This window comes from Pinus tabuliformis, chromosome 2_2 (assembly GCF_031772625.1).
Source record: "Pinus tabuliformis cultivar Carrire ecotype Pingquan chromosome 2_2, CPIR1, whole genome shotgun sequence".
In the NCBI taxonomy this organism is placed as follows: Eukaryota; Viridiplantae; Streptophyta; class Pinopsida; order Pinales; family Pinaceae; genus Pinus; species Pinus tabuliformis.
In genome coordinates, this window is record NC_142300.1 from 789,220,259 (window position 1) to 789,240,925 (window position 20,667).

Here is a 20,667-nt window from a genome sequence, read left to right on the forward strand (position 1 = left end):
AAGGTGTGAGTTTCCTCCAAATGCCCACGACTTAGAGAGGAAAATGGGCAGCCTTCTAGTGAACTCAACTTGGCCAAAATAAGCCTCAAAAGGGCTCACGACATCTTTGGAAATCGAATCCCCAACATTTGCCAAAGGTCTCGCAAATACTTGTTAGATGTTGTGGGAGGTTGCTCTTCAAAATTTGCCACACAAGAGTTAGCAAACAATCCAAACAATGATTGGAAATAAGTGAAGTATTAGTAAAAAAATCAACAAGATAAAATGTATATGTACAATTATAATTTACAAAAGGCTAAGCTAAAGAGTGAGAGTAAACTCTCGTCTTTTCTTAGCTATCTTCAAGCTCTTATATAACAAATGAAAGAAATGAAGTACAATGTTTTTTTAAAAGAGATTTAAATTTAGAAGTGCTCGGCTTGTGTACAAGCTATGTGCCAAAACCCCTGCAAAACCACTTTGTAAAATAAGACTATGAAAGCTCAAAGAACAAATGAGAGTTCTTTTAAGAATGTATCAAGAGTGGGTTGGTCTCTCCAAAGACTTCGCATCATGCTTGATTCTGTGATCCCAACAAGATGTTCCCTCTACACAACTTCAATCAAGAATTAGTTCCATATAGATTTAGCAATAAACAATGATAAGAAATTTTAGAGATTTATTTAAAACCAACTAGAACATTCTATACCTAGAGCATACTTCTAAATCAAATGTCAATGCAAGATAACTCTACATTAACAAATCTACAAGAGCATATGGAAAAAAATTAGATCAAAGTACGAGTAAAAGGAATTATACCAATGATCAACAATTCATCACACTCCTAAAGGAGGAACACCTCATGAATGAAACACCAAAGTCTTTATTGATATTTTGAAAGTGTACAAAGCACCAGCGCTTCCGCAAACACAATAGCTGGTAACAATATGATACAAATGAGAGCTCAAGGCTTTATTATATAGAACTATGGAAGCCAATCCCAATGTAGAAGTGATTAAACAAGTGACATGAGGTGACAATCCCAAAGAGGAATTCGAATTTGTTGAATGGAGCTCCAATGCCAAGTGTAAAAATTGAATTCTGGCAAATGAACATCATTTTCTTCTTCTCTTATGTGTCAAATTCGAATTTTATGATGGAATGCCAAGTGTCTATGGGTGGTAACCCATGTGGGAACAATTTCCCACAAAAAACTCCACCAAATACTCTCCAAAATCCTCCCAAATGTGCATTAACTTCATAAATTCGAATTTCCAAGTAAGCAACTATCTCATTTAATGCCAAAAATTCGATTTTATTTGAGCACATGTCATTTCCTTGATTTTAGGAGTCCACATCGCCTTGGGACTTCACTTTAACTACTCCATAATTTTCCACCTCATTTCCACAACATTTAGCATGTGTGGATATTTATTTTTTTCCATTTATTTAATTTATGGCTTAATTAATTGCCATATTTTCCACTAAACTTAGAAAAAGTGGGTTTTGAGGGTTCAAAACAATTTTTTAACTCCTCAAAGTGTGTCATAACAGAAAATTGAGGGTGAGAGGTGCAGATTTCATTACTTATATCCCATACAACCTTTTTAGACATCACTTATTACATTACAAATACAATTTTATTAGCAATTTCCGCAATGTGGAAAATCTAAAAATTAAAAAAATGACTACCTAGACCTAACCAAATTCCACGAATTTTTTTGTGTGATCTAGTATGGTAATATAGATCGACTCTAGACACTAAGATGTCTTAGGGGCACAACCTTCAAATTGTCACCCGGACTTTGGGGTAGCAAGTGAGTGAAAAAACCCATAAAATTATCTGCCTCTGAAAAAGAAGGGATAATTAACTAGATTAAAAAAACACTCCAAGGTGTACTCGTTTGCTGATTGAGTCCCAACATCCTAGTACTGTTACAGACTCAAAACTCATCATTTCTAGTATCACTTATTACAATTCCCTGCAGGGTGTGGAATCTGGGTACAAGAAAGATGATGAGAAAAGAGAAGTAGAGTTTAAAAAGCTCTGTTGACTAATGATATCTGATGGTACAAGTGTCCTCTAGATCATCCTTGGGCATGGAGTCTTTCATATAATTATCAGGTGCCACTCCAGTGGTCAACATACTACATTCAAGGCAGTCCTGACCATAAACCCTGGATTCAGTGTAGACCCCACGAAAGTAAGCTTGTTGCGAATCTCTTGCAACCTGAGAAGGAACAGATCTATCTGCTCTCCCTTCTGCACCTGATATGACCACAACTGATTCTCCAATAGCATCTTCCTCTGCATAGAAGAGCCCTGGTATAAGGTGGTCAGTGTTTCCCACATCTCCCTTGCTGTATTCTTCTCAGCAATATGCGGTCTGACATGATCTTTGAGCCCGTCTAGGATCAAGCATTTTTGCCTCTCGGCCTCCTCATACTTCTCATTAGCAGTCGGGTCAATTGGGACAACTATGAGTTTTAAGGCGAAGTCCTTGATGCGATGTCTATCTAAGATTGCCAGGATCCTGGCCTTCTAGATGACAAAGTTGGAAGCCCCGTCCAACCTGTCCTGATCCCTTAATCCGTTCATTTCCATTTCAGCTCCTCTTCTGGACTCCCTCTGAGTCTCGACTCCTCTCTTGGAAATCTCCCTCTAAGTCTTGATTTCCCTTCTGGAAATCCTCTGGCCAACTGTCAAACCGCTCCTCTCCAATCCTCCTTGCAACTGCAACTTGGATCTGGATTCTTTGGCTAGAAATCTGTCGAGGTAGTGACTCCCTCTACCTTGGTCCTACCTCCTTAAACACTGCTCTGCTTTGATAGAAACAACGTCCCACCAGCTCCTCAAATCACAATCTGCTCACAGCTCCCCAAACTCCGACAACTGAAGAAATTGAGCCCTTCCGGCTCTGCGCAATCTCGACAAAGGCTGACTCTGTGGTCAATCCTTCCTGGCTGAGAAAGATGATCGGGCACTATGTAGGTCTGATCTGCCCTTCTCTGCCTCTGTGCTAGCCCTCCTACTGGCTCGAAATGATGATGCAGGCTCTGTGTCACTTCTCTTGCTGCTTCTGCTCTGGAACAACACTGTCTCTCGGGACAGCTACTACTGCTACAAATTTTAGACTTCCACTAGTGCCTTCAGTCCTCCTTTGATTTTCAATGCTCTTATACCATGTGGAAATTTCTAAGTCTGACAAATCAGAAATCCTTACTGCATTACCTGGTTTATTATCTTCTACTTGTTCTTTCCATTAACAAGTTATTTATTAATATAAATACCGAAATAGACACAAATGCAACCTTCACACATATACAGATCAACCACTAAAATAACTGAGACAACACAAGGGACACCGTCATTTTTGGACAATCGTCTCCAGAAAAACCCAATGCGGGAAAACCGGTGCAACATATATGAGGGTTTTATTATTACGCAGATTTCTGAATACAGCTAGGGTGCCAGAAATGGCTCACCCAATAGAGAATGTCCTTAGCAGTAGTACCTCTATTTGGAGACAGATATTTCGGCAAGTCAGCAACCGAATGATCAACCCTGCAGTGACTCTGACTGTTCCTTATGCTGGACAGTGAAAGCTGCTCCAAGCACTTCCCTGGAACTGCGTCACCCTTCAGGAACTGCGTTACCCTCTCTTAGTTGATCTGCTCTCAGTCTGCCCCACAGAATCCCCCTAGCGTTCCCTCTGAAGCCCTCTGCGTCCTCTGTGTCAGCCTCTACGGCTTCTATGTCATCCTCTATGGCCCTCTGCATCCTTTGCGTTGCCTCCTTCGGCCTCTGCCTTAGCCCTTCTTGGGCTTACACTGTCTCGCCCGACACTTTACTGCCTCTCTGCTATGTATTCTTCAGCCTTGGATGAAAATCCCTTGCTGAACTGCCCCTCACTGCAACTGATCACTAACTCGATTTCCTCAGCAAACCTCGCCCCAGAAAGTCGAATTCATGATCTCTCTTGGTGTATCTCCAACTGATCCTCAAGCCTCCTCTTATACTTTTCCTGTTGACGATTCAACAACCGAGATTAAGTCCCCAATCAACAACTAAGATTAGATTTGGCTTGATCCTCGTCATTTAGAACTTTTTCACCCATTTTATATTAATACACATTAATATTTTAATTTTCCTAAGTTTAGTCTTAGGAACCCTATTAAAAATATTAATTATTTTAATATCTCTCCATTCGGGTGGAATTTCCCCAAAAGATTTCTGGGTCTTGGAGATCCTATGTGCCTTAGCCTCTCCACCAATTTTCATGGCTAGAGCACATTAAAGCACATGAGACCTCCAAGACCCAGAAATGGGTTGGGGAAATTCTGCCCGGTGAAGGAGATATTAAAATAATTAATATTTTTAATTGGTTCCTAAGTCTAAACTTAGGAAAATAAATATATTAATGGGTATTAATATAAAACTGGGTTAGAAGGTTCTGAATGACATGGATCAAGTCAAATCTAATCTTAGTCGTTGATTAGAGATGTAATTTCGGCTGTTGAAGACTCAACAGACAAAGTATAAGAGGAGGCTTAAGGGTCAGTTGGAGATACACCAAGATTGATCAGTTAGTTCGATTTTCTAGAGTGGGGTTTGTTAAGAGAAATTGAACCAGTGATCAGAGTTGCAGCGAGGGGCAGTGAGTGCATAGCAGAGAGGCAAAGATAGTGCCAGAAGACTAGCACAGAGGCAGAGAGGCAGACGTAGAGCCAGCAGAAGCTATGCAGAGGGCCAGAGTGATTGCGTAGAGGGATAGAGGGCCTGCGTGAGTGACGCAGAGGGCCAGAGAGCCTACGCAGGGCATCAGAGGGCTGGCGCAAAGGGTTTCAGGCTGACGTAGAGCCGAGGAGGGCTGACACAGTGGCTCATAGAGGCGTTGGAGAGTTTTCATGGAGCAGATTTGCCGAATATCTGATTCCGAAGAGAGGTATTACTGCCAGATTAATTTTTCTGTCGGGTGAGCTAGTTTGGCACCCAGTTGTACTCAAGAAAAGCTGCTTAATAATAAAACCATCAGAACTGCTGCATCGGTTTTCCCAAGTTGGGTTTTTCCAGGGACGATTGTCCAAAAATAACGGTGTCCCTTGTGTGTTTGTCTATTTCTTTCAGTTGTTGATCTGTAGATGGTTGAGACTGCACTTGTGTTTATTTTCAGTATTTATATGGTTAAATAACTTGTTAAGTAATTAAACAAGTAGGTGAAATAAACTAGATAGTGCAGGAAAATTTTTAATGGGTTAGACTTAGAAATTTCAACATGGTATCAGAGCGTTGCAGATCATAGGAGAGTTGAAGGCGCTAGCTGAATCAGAGAATTTGCAGCAGAAACAACTGTTTCGATTGACAGAAGTTGTTCCTAGGCAGAAAGCAGCAGAGAAGGGTTGACGCAGAGGGCCTGCGTCATCAGTTTGAGCCAGAGAGAGGCCAGTGCAGAGGCAGAAGAAGGCAGAAAAGTCTCACGAAGAGCCACGCAGAGACCAGGAGGGTTGACGCAGTTGGCCACTGGAGCAAATCAACCTTCCCGGGATTGCGCAGAGCCTAGAGGCTCATTCCTTCAGTTGCTGGGGCATAGGAAGCTGTAGGCAGATTGCGGGGAGTGACGCTGGTCGGCTGTTGTTGCTGCCGAGACAAAACAGTACCTAACGGGGCAAAACCAAGGTAGAGGGAGTCGCTACCTAGGCGGATTTCTAGCCAACAAATCCAGATCAGTGTTGCAGGTGCATAGGAGATCAAAGAGGTGCGACTCGACGTTGGGAGGCGGATTTCTAGGCAGGAAATCGAGACTCAGAGGGAGTCTAGTAGAGAACTTCCAAGAGGGAAGTAGCGACTCAAAGGGAGTCAAAGAGAGAACTTCTAGGAGGGAAGTCGAGACTCAGAGGAGTCGAAAAGAAGAGCAGAGAGATGGCCATGAATGGACTGAAGGATCAGGACAGGCTGGACGGGGTGTCCAACTTTGTCATTTGGAAGGCTAGGATCCTGTTCGTTCTAGATAGACATCGCATCAAGGCCTTCGACTTGAGAACCGTGGGTATCCTAGTCGACCCAACTGTAAATGAAAGGTATGAGGATGCGATGGCCAAGCCGAAATGCATAATTCTTTATGGATTCAAGGATCATGTGGTCCAACATATTGCCGAGAAGGAGACGACAAAGGAAATGTGGGATACCTTGAAGACATTGTGTCAAGGCACTTCCGTGCAGAGGAAGATGCTACTGGAGAATTAGCTGCGGTCATACCAGATGCAGAAGGGGGAGTAGGTAGATCACTTCCTTAGTAGGTTGCAGGAGATCCGGGACCAACTGACTTCCATAGGGGCCACGCCGGATCAGGAGTTGATGGTGAGGACCGCCCTAAACGCAGTCTCCGAGGAGTGGGAGACATTCGTCCAGAGCATTTTGGGTAGAGCAAATCTTCTAGATTGGGAAGAATTGTGGGCAACTCTTCGCCAAGAAGAGATCAAACGACTGACCAAGACAGGAAGTAGCAGCAAAGGAGCCCAGGTCAAGAAAGAGGAGGAAGAGGATGTAGCTCTGGCATCTGCGGGGAAGCAGGAGAAGAGGAAGAAAAAGGACCTCTCCAAGATAAAGTGCTTCAATTGTGGGGAACTGGGGCATTATGCGAACCAATGTCCAAGGAAGAAGAATAAGGGAGAGGCATTTGACTCCAAGGCAGCGCCAACGAAGGCGGAAAAGGAGGTAGAGGATGATGACGATTGTGCCATGAGTGCTCATGTACCTTTAGAGAAGAGGTGGGGAGACATCGAGCTGTAGTCAGGAGGACTACAGGCGATGAGGGGTGGGATCCTTCAAGTACCCACACTCTTGGATCATACCTGGCTACAGGAGCCCCGAAGTGAGAGTCGCAGGATGGCGGATGTCGGTAGAAATGGATATGGGTGGAGCGGTAGAGAGTGTTAGAAGTGCAGTAGTCGCAGGCAGTGCAGAGAGGCTGCAACAGTGCGAGAGGCACAAAAGAGGTTGCAGCAGTGCAGGATGGCACATAGAGGTTTGCAACAGTGCGAGAGGCACAGAGTTGTTGCAGCAACGCAGAGGCAACAAAGGGAGCACATGATAGCAGCAAAGAGAGCTTCAACATTAGGAGGGTTTCTATCCTGACAAGGATGTCAGTAGTTGGGTAGATTAGTTATTTACTTCTCAGTAACTGAGTTGCAGTGCAGGAGTAGCAGTAGCATGATGCAGTATGATGAGAGTGAACTGAAGTGCAGATGCAGTGTTGGGAGAAAGGACCAGCAACAGCATGGATGCAGAGGGAGCTGCCGTACAGATGTAGCAATGGCAGAGCCATGGGCAGTAGTACATAATGCAGTAGTGCAGAGGATGTTGGGTGGGGAGGCCTAGCATCAACACAGGTATCGGTGCTGTATAATCAGGGTGATGCCCAGTGTGGAGTATTTCTAGAGCACGATCCTAGCTAAGAGGGAGTGATGATTTGGGGTAGCATCGAATGTGCTCTAGCCATGAAAATTGGTGGAGAGGCTAAAGCACATGAGATTTCCAAGACCCAAAAATGGTTTGGGGAAATTTTGCCCGGTGAAGGAAATATTAAAATAATTAATATTTTTAATGGGTTCCTAAGTCTAAACTTACGAAAATAAAAATATTAATGGGTATTAATATAAAACTAGGTTAGAAGGTTCTAAATTACATGGATCAAGCCAAATCTAATCTTAGCCGTTGATTAGAGATGTAATCTCGGCTGTTGAAGACTCAACAGAAAAAGTATAAAAGGAGGCTTGAGGGTCAGTGGGAGATACACCAAGATTGATCAGTTAGTTCGATTTTCTAGAGCGAGGTTTGCTAAGAGAAATTGAACCAGTGATCAAAGTTGCAGCGAGGGGCAGTGAGTACATAGCAGAGAGGCAGAGATAGTGCCGGAAGACCAGTGTAGAGGTAGAGAGGCAGATGTAGAGCCAACAAAAGCTACACAGAGGGCCAGAGTGATTGCGTAGAGGGCCAGAGGGCCCGCGTGAGTGATGTAGAGGCTGCAAAAGTGACGCAGAGGACCAGAGAGCCTGCGCAGAGCATTAGAGGGCTGACACAGAGGGTTTCAGGCTGACGTAGTGCCTTAGAGAGGCATTGGAGAGTTTTCGTGGAACAGACTTGCCGAATATCTGCTTTCGAAGAGAGGTATTACTGCCAGATTGATTTCTCTGTCGGGTGAGCCAGTTTGGCACCCAATTGTACTCGAGAATAGCTGCCTTTTACCGCCTTTTGAGATAGGACTTTTTTGGGAAGGGACGTTTGTAGGGCCTGGAATTTTTATAATATTTGGCAGGAAGATCGGGGGTCCATCTTGATTTGAAAGAGTATTTTTTATACTTTTTCTTGTTGTGCTTGCATCGTTTAGGGTAGCAAGATGCAGAAGTTATGCATTGGTGTCCTCTATTAAAAGTACCATATCCCATTCTGGCATTTTGCCAATATTCTTGCACAAAGATGGAGTAAACATATTATTAAATCTTTTAAAATCATTACAGACCCTTTTTTCTAGGCAATGCTCTTGGATTACCATATCTATATGGTAGTCTGCCATAGCTAATGTCATACCCTGCAATTTGATGTCCTTATCTTTGAAGTTTGAAATATTGCTCTACTGCGTCTGGAAGGGCTCCTGGAAAGCTATGGATATAATACTTGATATATGTAGGATCATTAGCTTTCCCTGCTTGTATAAGTAATTTCTGCATATAGCAGAAGTATTTTTGCTTAAGAGACAAATCTCCTAATCTCTGAGACATGAAAAGAGATTGAAGATGTTCTGCATCTGATCCTACTTGTTTGGATCCATAAAACTGTAAGCCTAAGGCTTCAAGCAGATCACTGTCAGCTGTAGGAGAATCTAGAAATTCATCTTTGGTTGTTTGGGGCAACCAATGCCACCATTCCCATGCAAGACCAGTAAATCCTGCAATAAGGAGATTAGCCATGTGCTTTGGAGTAATTGTACTATCTTCAGCTCGTTTTGCAATACTCCAATTTCCCAAAAGCTGCAAGGCTTCTTTAATCCCTTCTCTGCTTTGGCAGCCGATGTTAAGACTGGGATGCTCTGGCATAGTGGCTATTAGTCTATTTAATGCTCCAATTCCCAAATTTCATATGTTTGTTATTCTTGATGTACTTGTGGAAGATTCTGCCATAGATTGCCTGAATGTTTCTGGTCCTTCAATTTCCAAGGCCAGAATATCTAAGTAGCTCTTTTTATTTGGCAGCAAAAGATCCCATTGGCTGACAGAATTTAAATCTTTACAAATACTGAAATACAAATTTTCTGAAATCCCAAAATCCCATTCTGGTTGTAAATCTGGTTCTATTTCACAAGCAAACAGATCAAGTGACTTTTGTCTTTTATGACCAGACTTAGTTTCTTCTTTTGTAATTCCTTGTCTGAATGGGTCAAAGGCAGCAAGATTCCTTATAGGCTTTTGAAATGACTTAGAGAGTTCTATGACTCTATAATAAATATTTTCCAGAACGGAAAGCCGAATATTTAACTTTTCTATAGCCTTTTTTATTTCATCAGCATCACTTAAAACATGAGATAAGATGTCCATTTTATCTGAAATTTTTTGCAATCCTTCTTTCTCAACTTGATTATCATATATTATTCTGAGAAGATCCTTATGGACATCATCTAAATTCTTTGCTGTTAAATTTGCTTGAAGATTTGAATAATTTAACAGTTTGCATTCATCTGACACACTTGATTCTGCTGAAGAGGATCTAACTGGCATATATTCTTGCTTGATTTTCCCATCAGATTGGTATTGGCGAAAAGGAGTTATTGGGAGATTTCTTCCTGGGATAAAAGAAGATTCTCCTGTTGGGAGCTTGACTGTTATTTCTGTATTTTCTCTTGGCAGTGACATGAGTCAGAAGTTGTGTTCTGTTACGGTCTCTTACATAACTTCTGTGATTAATTATTAAATAAGACCGCACTAAATGCCACTTATTATTAATGCTAAAACATTAACACCTAATGCTTAAATAAACACTAACTCCTAATAATAGCAAAAACACTATCATAACTTATGTAAGCATAGAGTACCTCTATATGTTCATTGGAGTGTGATGTGGAACAGTCTCCACAATATTTGCTCAGTCTGTCATTCTACTTTAACAACATTGACAAATACCTGAGATTTTTCCATAGTCTTTCTCCAATGACCATGCTGATGTAATTCATTTAAAGAGCTATATTGTCTTGGACTCACGAGAGTTATTGAGCAATCCTCTTCCAAGTAGTGTATCATTACATATCTTTTGGAGCAGAAAGTTCTAACAGCATTATTCCAAGATTTTAGGAATTATACCTCAGAAGCAATTGTTTAGATTCTAGTCTTTCTTAAACTAAAAATTCTTTCACAATGAGCTTCATTTTGGAGGGCTTTGATTGAAGCAACAAGCAGAAAAAGAACCAAAATCCTCGTATAACATTGACAAATATCTGAGATTTTTTCGTAGTCTTTCTCCAATTACAATACGTTGATGGAATTCTTTAAAACAACTATATTGTTTTGGACTCTTACTAACGGTATCTTTTTCCAAATAGTGCACCATTACATACCTTTTCGAGCAGGAAATTCTAACAGCATTATTTCAAGATTTTGGAAATCATACCTCAGATGCAACTGTTTAGATTCTAGTCGTAAACCAAAAAATATTCCTTTACAATGAGCTTCATTTTTTAGGGCTTCAATGAAAGCAACAAGCATGAAAAGAACCAAAATCCTGGTATAAATTTGGCATTTGTTTGCTTCTGATGTATTTTACACTTTAACGGTTTAACTTGTCAACGTTGTGCATGCGTGAATATTACAAATCTGAATTCATACTGCCCTTAGCTTAAACTATATATGGCATATGTCACAGTTCAATTTTTTTGTTTCTACTGCAAGCACATGTGACACTTGCTTTCCAAATTGGTGTACTCATTTGGGAGGTTTTACAATTTTTCAGTGGGAATTCAATTTTGTATCTTTCATTTGAATCTTATATGGTCTAAAAATGTATCTTCGGCTTGTTTTCAATTTGGTTGCAGATATTGGTGTTTCTCATGAGGAGGCACTGGACATTTTAAAGGTTGCATGGCGTACAAAAGGGATAGATGGGAACTCTCCCAAGGGTGGCAACCTGCTTGCTGGTAGAGAATCTCCTTGCCTCTTATAGTTTAGTATACAACCATTTAGGTTAGAAGCATTCATTATTCTTTTCCTTTAACCAGAAAGTACAAGAGTGTTGAGTATTTTATGCATAAGTTTATTTAGGTTTATACACAAATAATGTTTATATATGAATAATGCATTTTTTTTTCTCTCAAAACCAGTCTGCCACTGTGTGATAGATTGTGGAGTACAGATCATACAACGAGTGACGTGGAATGTTTATTTCCGGCTTCAGCAATCTCTCGTGTTGCACAATTTTAAGTAACATGAACATAACAAAGAAACAGATTAGAAGAGCACAAGTATCTAACTAATTAGGGACAGATATGGGCACATTCAAATATGGCAGAAAAAATGGGCATGATTTAATGATGTAAGGTAAGATAAATTTATTAATGCCAATGAATCACAGCAAAGTTGGTCAATGGGATTCAAAAGTACAACTTGTGTGAATATACGTTAGAAGTACCAATCCGACTCCTATCACGTTACCAGTTAAACTCTCACCTGAGGTGCAAAGTATTTGCCAAGTGAAAACTCAAGTCGAACTTGGAAGAGTTAGCACTGTCAACTTAGCACCCTCTGTTGAAGTGAGTGGGTGCTTCGGAAGGTCTTCTGCATAGGCTTGCTGTCTTCGCATGTGGAAGACAATATTTGCCTCTTCTAGGTGCTTGCTTGGTGGAGTAAGTGATTTATGTCTTCTTTCCTAAGTCTAACTTAGGAAAAGTACAATAATTAAAGGAAATTAATTATTGTGGACTATTGAGTCATTTTCCAAGGATAAATAATTTAATTATTGAAGCGAGTTAGAAATAATCTCAACTGTTGTCTCCAAGATGGTCAAGGGAGATTAAGGTTAGGGATTTGGACTTAATGAAGATTATAAAGTGTTAATTTTAGAACAATGGTATGTTCTATGCTTTAGAGCAATTTACTTCAATTTTCTTATTAGCCCAATATCAATTTCCAAATTAGCAATCACATTAACAATGATAGTAAATGCAGATAGAACATAAACAATAAGCAGAAGACAAGCCAAGACAAGAGGACACAATATTTGGTGGATGCTAGGGAAGAACCCCAATGTGGGGAAAACCCTTTGATCAAATCTTCTTATTATTCTTCAAAAGTTTAGCAGAGAGAGAGAGTACATACAAAATTTACTTACCCAATCACTATCGAAACAGTCTAGCCAAACAACAGTCAACAAGATGCCCTAACCAAAAAGTCAACGTTGGTCAAACTAGCTAAAAATCTCCCCCAAATGAGCTCGGTCAAAACTAGTCAACTCGGCCTCCAAAGTCAATAAAAATCAACCCAAAACAGTCTTGAAAATCTTGGTCAAACTCGAGCAACACAGAGTCAATGCTGCGATCAAAAGTTTTGCGGTCAATGCAGGTCAACCTGCTCCAATTGCCTCAGTTTTTGTGCCAGGAGATGCGGCCTCAAAAGATCAGAATAACTGCCTGAAAACCGCAGTCAAAGTAGATGAGTTGACCCTCGGTCAACGCCCTTGCGAATAGCCCAAAAACAGTGTTTTGATTTTTGCTTGAAATTTTCGGTCAACCCAAGTCAACGTGAGAAGAGAGAAGAGCTACTCCTTTGCTGTACAAACCAATGAGGAGACGAGAGAGAAAGATGTGTTGAGTGATGATCCAAATGAGGAGAATGTCTCTCTTATTTATACAATTCGATGAGAGGTGGAGACACATCTATTGGGGCATCATGAGCCTACATTAGACTTCTGGCCGACCTTGACAATTTGCACGTGTTAGAATTAGATTCAAAATCTCACTTCTGCTCATCCAAACAAGATGATCTTTAGATTAATCTTGCACCTCTCGGAAAGAGGAATCCAATAAAAATATCATCTACATCATATGTGCTGTCCAAGGTGGAGTTTGGCCCTAGTTGCTAATTTTAACACTCCCTCTCAACTAGGTAGAAATCCAACTGTCAAATCATCTGTCAATCTGTACCATATCTGATAGTATCTGATGTCTATATGCTAGAGCAATCATAGAATACGAGATTTCTCAACAATCGAATCCCTCCTTGGTTGACACGGTGGTATCCATCATGTGTACAAACAACTCACTCAAGAGCTTCCACATCTAGGCAGTTCACACGAGATCATACTCGTAGCTATGTATTCGGTCTCATCGGTGCTTATAACAATCGACTTCTGCTTCTTGTCATCCAGGATATCAAACAAAACCCAAAGAGAACCAACACTTGGAAGTGCTCTTGCGATCCTCCACACTGCCTGCCCAGTTAATATTCGAATAATTATGCAGCTTCACATTTCCGGCAGTGTATCTCAATCTATGAGAGATCGTGCCTCAAAGATATCTCAGAAGATCCTTGGCACCAGTCCAGTGAGGCTCAACCATTTATAAGCTCATCATACTAACTGGAAATCATATGTCCGGACGAAAGTTCACCAAGAATATCAACACGAATGAGTTTATGAAACTTAGAGGTATTTCCCAAATTTGGTTCGGCATCACTACCACATAACTTCTGAAAGTTAAGATCCTCGAGGTAGTCACGGGCTTGCATTTTACCATTCCGCATCCGGAATCCAGTTCCCTCTTCTACAAATGAGAGGGTCTGCACCTGTCAGAAATAGGTCGCACTCAGAAGATGCCGGTATGAGAGGTCTATCATCCACAACCTTTGAGAAATGGTTTGGATCGGTTTCACTCCTAGTGAATCTCAGCTTCATCAGACAACTATCAATCCTCTCATACTAAGCGCGAGGTGTTTTGCTTCAAGTGATAGAGGGATTTCTTCCACTTGCATACATGAGATTCTTGATGAATCTCAAACCCCTGGGGTTGTTCCAAGCTTGTGGACTTGCTAAATGAGGGGAATGGTCTCCTTGTAAGATTTTCCTTCAGTACATCTCAGACATCTACCTTCATGTTCCTTTTGAATTCAAGCATCCTAGTCACCATCTGACTCACACGGGTAGGGCCCCATAATAAGTAGACCTCCGGTGCTATAGATGAGATGTGTCAACTAACATGGTACCTAATGGACCATCCTGCAACTTGATACAAATTGCCAACCCTGAACCCATAAGTACAAGCATCTTTGAAAATTCTATTTTCAAACACTTACCTTTCCATCGATGAATGCCACCCTGAGACCTTTGACTTCCATTGCCGAAATGGACACCAGGTTCTTTTTGTGATTAGGTACATAAAGAGATTCTCGTAAATGAATCGAGTTACCCTCATTCAATTGAGGGGTAACATTCCCTACACCCTTTCCGGGATAGGTGGCATTGACTTCAAGTATAATCCCACGATTGTTTCTATCTCTACCAAATTAGAGAGTGCCTTGAAGCACTACAATCAATAAGACATATTCTTAAAGAATCTGAAGGAGAGGGCCAATACAAGATAACGCTTATTTATTTTATTAGAAACAACATTTGATTCTTCATACCTAGGGTTCCTTGCTTTCTTTAAAGAGTCGGTCGTTTCCTTGATGACGTGCATTACCTGTCATTCCTCTGATCATTGAAGATGTCCTTGGAATGATTGTTATCATCATCAAGTGACGTGTCCCTACCATTCAGACACTCCTTCGCATAATGGCCGGACTTATTAGTAATTACAACCAAGGCATCTACCTTTCCTTACATCCTTAGATCCGGACTTTCCATTGAAGTGATCTTTATGTAGGTCATCAGAAGCATCCGCTGCGCCATTTTGATAATATTCTCTGTATTGGTTTCACCCTCGGTGAATTTGAAGAGGGATGAGGAATCCATTGATCATTTTGTCCTTTCCCAACTGTCTTCGATGATTGCTCTTTCACTCTTGCTTGGGCATTGTCTTCACCTCAGCTCTGATACCATGTTAATTTTAGGTATGTTTTATGCTTAGAGCAATTTATTTCAATTTTCATAGTTAGCTCATTATTTTTTTCAGATTAGCAATCACATCAGCGTTAAAGTAAACTGCAGATAGAACATAAACATAAATCGCAGAAGACAAGCCAAGACAAGAGGACACAAGATGTGGCGCTAGCCAGGGACAAACCCCAATGTGGGAAAACCCTTGATCAATTCTTCTTATATGTTCTTCAATAGTTCAACAGAGAGAGAGAGAGAGAGAGAAAGTACATTTACAACAGAAGTCAACACTTTGACTTATCTAGATAAGAGCATAGATCATCTCTAAGAAGATGATACATGAGATCAGTTGAAGACATGCTGCTTCAACTGATTCTCCAAGGTGACTCCTTCACCTATCATTGTGCTGCATCTCGTCATCATGCTGCACCCATCATTACAATGTTGGACCTCAAGCTGTACACATCATACTGCTGCACCTTATGCTGTACACATCATATTGCTGCACCTAATGCTGCACTTGTTGCACCATGCTGCCACAACTGTCCCATGTACCATACTGCTGTCCCACTGTTGGTGACATAGCCATTCCATGTTTGCCATACTGCTGTCCCACTGTTATGCTCCAACAAGCATCATAGCCTAGCTGTCCCAATGTGTTTGCAGCACCATGTACTTGTTGTTGCTGCTGTCCTATTGTGCCACAACTGCACAATGTCATTGCTGTCCTAATTAGCATGTCATTGGGCTATCCCATCATAGTTGCTGTCCCAACATGCTGCTGTCCATGCTTGCTGCTATCCAATGAGTTTGCAGCACCATGTACCTTTGCTGCCATGTCACAACTGCTGTCTTGCCTTAGCATTCTTTTGCTGTCCTAATTTACTATACAGCTGTCCCTTGCAGCTCCATGCTTGCCATGCTTACCATCTGTTGTTTCACCATGCTGCACTACTGCACTGCATCACAGGTTAGGGCATCACCCTACAACCCTTATCCTCCATACAAATCAGCAAGACAGCCTTCTAAAGACTGTGGTTCTCCAAGGGAATAACCCTCCACACCTATGCTATTCCTTTTGGCTTGTTTAACTGCGGTTAAGGCCACACTGTCCCTACAGCTCCTTCACGTTGTCTAGGGCAGCCTCTTCGCTGTTCCTTTGACCCTTTATATGGCGGCTAAGACTCTGCTGTTCACACAACCCTTCACGCTGTCTAGGGCAGCCTACACGCTGTCCCTTTGACCCTTCATGCTGCGGCTAAGACTCTCTTGTTTGACTGCGGTTAGGGCTGAATTAGACCAGCGTTTAGGGCTGGATTAGACCAGCGTTTAGGGCAGCCTTTAGGTCTGTGTTAGGGCAACCTTTTGTCCGCCTCTAGCTCTGCCTTCCATCTGCGTCTAGGGCAGCCTCTTGTCATCCAACGTCTAGGGCTTCCACTCCTAGATTTCTCTTCCACTAAAACCCAAGACAATTGGAGAGAAATTATGTTAGAAGTGTGTGTGAGAAATGACTTTCAAGTCATCTCCTTTTATACTAAAACATTGAGCACATGTGGGGTTTATTTGGTTGTTGGCCGACCTTGACGAATTGTCTTAACACAAATAAATTCATAACTCCATGAATACTTATCGGAATCGGATGATCTTTAGATCAATCCTACACCTCTCGATGAGAGGGATCCAAGAAAAATATCAGCTGCCATAAATAAGATGACCCACATGGAGTTTGGCCCTAGTTGCGGATTTTAACACTAAGATTAAAATAAACAACATAAAACTACTTTCAAATACATGCTTTCTGCTAGGCTTTGTAAATTGCTCCCATAAATCTGCATACTTTGTTTCAGTTGAGCCATAATTGTCTGCATTGAATTTGTCATTGATTCTTTCAACAGGTATATTTAGAATATCTTGGAGGGACTCAAGGTAGGGAATCCTAGGGGTCCAAACTTGACAGCAAGAGAGGACAAGGTTTGAGAAAGTTTGATTTGTGAAGAATCAAAGGTGCTCAGTTTTTTAGTCATCTCAAGATATGGGTTTTCAGAGGGACTAAAGGTAAGGAATCTGAGAGTCCGAACTTGACAGCAAGGGAGAACAAGGTTTTGAGAAAGTCTGATTTGTGAAGAATCAATGATGCTCAGCCTTTTAGTCGCTTCAGGATACGGGTTTTCATTTTGTCAATTGTGAGTTGGAATTTCATAATTTATATCAAGTGTAAGATCAGGTTGTATTGGCTATTTGATTTCCTATGGAACAGTTCATGTGGCCTTCGCTTGTACTTGCTGATAGAATCAAAGCATTCACCGGAGTGAGTGTTACCTATCAATTCAATTAAAAAGTGATGGGAGTGCATTGTGTCATTGGTTGATTTGATAAGAGACGGGAGTAGCTGCACTGGTTCCAACTTTGAACTTTGGTTAATGTGATTTTGCTTTCTTTTGATGGAGTTTGATGTTTGGTTGGCCTCATGTTTAACAGGTGCAAAGACAGCATGGGATTTACTCTGTGAAGAACAGACCATGAAGCGTATTGTCACGTTTTGTGAAGATTTAGATGTGATATTGGGTGGTGGCATTTCTCGTAAGGAAGTTACTGAAGTGGGTAAGTATCACATGTTGTGGTTGAATTATTTCCCACTCTATTTTACACATTTCAACTGGATCTTCTTAAACTTGAATTAGTACAAGCAGAAAAGTAATATTTCTATAGATTTTAATCTGCAAAGGAATGAGAAAGCAGATGCAGAAGGTTTAATTTATAATGAATTGGTGAAGATGTCTTTGAATTTACCACAAACCTAGAGTATTGAAACTTATCTTCTTTTTACCAGGTGGTGTACCAGGTATTGGAAAAACTCAGCTTGGGTACTAGAACTTGTTCCTTTGAGCCTCAAAAATAATTACTTCTGAAATTTAAAGTATTAATGCTATTCCCATGCAAGTATAATGTTTGACTGATGAAAATCCATGCAGGATTCAACTAGCAACTAATGTGCAGATTCCAGTAGAGTTAGGTGGGCTTGGTGGGCAAGCAGTTTACATTGGTAATGCTCTGCTTAATGATTCAAATACACTTTCCATTTTTGTTTGTTATGCATCCTGAATTTTGTAAACAATAGGGAAACAGAGACTAATTCATAAGAAATGAGTTTGTTTTGTCACAGATACAGAAGGCAGCTTTATGGTGGAGCGTGTTTGTCAGATCGCTGAAGCATGTATAGAAAAATTAAGAGATATTCCATGCAGTAGTGAAAGAAAGGTTGAAGAATGTCGAACAAAACTAAAAGTTGACGAGTTTTTGTCAAACATCTTCTATTTTCGTGCCTGCAACTATACTGAACAAATTGCCGTGATAAACTCTATGGATAAATTCATTGAAGAACATGATAAGGTAAAAACATGGTTAGAATAAGGAAGTTCATGAATGGACTCAGCAATAGTCATATTGGGAAAGCTAGAGTAGTCTTCCACTGCTACCCTGTGCAATAAATGACAGCATTGAATCCTTCTTCCCTTTTATTAAAAATACACAAGAAACAAAATTCTGTGAATTGTGGATCATCTAGTTTGTGTTTTTCTCTAGTTGAAAACTCTAAAACAATACTATATTACGATGCCATTGTAAAAAGAGTGGGTCAAAGAGATGAACATGAAGCATAGCTAAATAGAACAATTGAATAGTCAAATGCTTTGGAATTGTCAAGCATTGCTTGGTTGGTTGATGGAAGCGGGTAGCTAATATGGTCCCCAACAGGGGTCAATGTGTTGAATTTTTGTAGCTATGGTCGGTCTTCATAATATATGTAATGATAAATTCAAAGACACATTCTTCATGTCATTTTTCAAAGAAAGAATTTGAATATTTAATTTCAAATATTTTGGCATCAAGAAAGTCAAGTCAGCCATCCTCATGATCAAGTAGGCCCAGCCTTAGTGTGGAACCCTTTCGGCCTCCCAAGAAAGCTATATATATGTCATTCAAACTTCTCCTCTTGGCACCATTCAACCTCACAAGAAAAGAACATCTTCTAATCCAAGTGAAGGAGTAAAAGGACAAGAAGGACGAAGACAAATTCAGAATCTTCTCTCTCTAAGTTTGACCTCGTACGTGTGTTTCTCTCTCTGTTGACTTTGCATGTGTGACAAGTTTCTGGGCATATCTGGCAGCAGGTTCAAGTTTTTTTGGGTTCAGGGGGAGGCCGAAATTCGGCCCTAACGGAGCAGATCAGGCTGAGTTTTTTAGGCAGCATCTTGACTTGATAAGAAGACACTTTGACCAGTTTTGACCAGGATTCTCTTGCTGGTCTGTTTGACTTTATTTTGACTAGGAAAGATTAGTTGTATCTCTTGTTGAATTGAAGAATTTCTCTAAGGTTGCTTGTTTTTTCCCTCAAATGGATTTTCCCAGGTTAATTCTTGTGTTGTCTTTGTGTATTATTGTTTCTTACTGTCCTACTGCTTTTATAGTTGAATTCTGAAGTGTAATTGCTTAATGATAAATTGGAAGTGCTAAAATAATATCTACATCATTAGAAGTAATTATCAGTTTTCAGAAATTAGTGCTTGTATCTATTGCACTTGAAAAATCAACATGGTATCAAAGGTTTGGTGAAGAGAAGAGGGCATTGAGATCATTTTTGAAATCATCTACTTCTGCAAAGTTAATTTTTGATCATATCTATGACCATGGTTTCCTACACTAAGACAGAAAACAAGTTGGAGGGTGCTATAAATTTCAGGGCATGGAAAACAAGGATTGATCTTATTCTTGCAAAGAAGGATGTTTTGGATATTGTGAAGGGCAAGGTTACCGAAGCGGCAGATATTGAAAGGAAAGCAAAATACAAGAAGGATGACATCACAACCATGAGTATTATTATGGAGTCTATCAAAGATCATTTGATTCCTTATGTCTCAAATCTTAACACTTAAAAGAAGATGTATGATGCCTTGGATAGATTATATACCATCAACAATATTGGTGAACCAATGAGTTTGAAGAATGAGCTTCATGATATTAAAATGACAAGAGATGATATTGTGGCCTAATATTTTTTAAGGATCTCTCATCTAAAAGATCAACTTCAAGGAATTAATGAAATTATTTCTGATAAAGGATTTGTGAGTACAACATTTAATGGTTTTCCTGACTTATGGGACTCGTTTGCATCTAGCATTTGTGGCTGAAAACAGATTCCAAGTTTTGAGGATCTATGGACTAGATGTACCCAAGAAGAATCTAGAATTGTATCAAAGGGGGAGATTCCAAGACCTCAAGATGATGAGCTCAATCGTTTACAACCCAATTTAAAAATGGCAAAGAAGGGAGAAATTTTGGAAAATTTCAAAGGAATGAAAGAAGAAGACCATCTCCTCAAAAGAAGGATATTCAATGTTTTTGTTGCCATAAGTTTGGTCATTATACAAATCAATGCAATGAAGGGAAGAACAATAAGAAGAGGAAGGTCAATGATGATGGCGAGCATCCACATTAGAAGAAATCAAGAATGATACTACAAAAGCATTAGCAGCTAATGATAAGGACATGTTTTACTAGGTTGATAAAATTGCAAATAGATCTTTGATTTCTACAAGTAGGCTAGGAGCAAGAGGGAGCTA

At 40.4% G+C, this 20,667-nt stretch overlaps 1 protein-coding gene across 3 annotated transcripts in view; it reads left to right on the plus strand.

Moving 5' to 3' along the window:
- The window catches only part of LOC149195059 (DNA repair protein RAD51 homolog 3-like), a 231,006-nt gene that overhangs the window by 73,896 nt on the left and 136,443 nt on the right, over positions 1-20,667 (plus strand). For all 3 annotated transcript variants that reach the window (XM_089408091.1, XM_089408093.1, XM_089408092.1), the window contains exons 2-6: positions 11,058-11,159; positions 17,528-17,650; positions 17,880-17,913; positions 18,022-18,092; positions 18,213-18,439. In XM_089408091.1, coding sequence (XP_089264217.1) covers positions 11,058-11,159; positions 17,528-17,650; positions 17,880-17,913; positions 18,022-18,092; positions 18,213-18,439 — 557 coding nt within the window. The remainder of the gene's footprint in view (positions 1-11,057; positions 11,160-17,527; positions 17,651-17,879; positions 17,914-18,021; positions 18,093-18,212; positions 18,440-20,667) is intronic.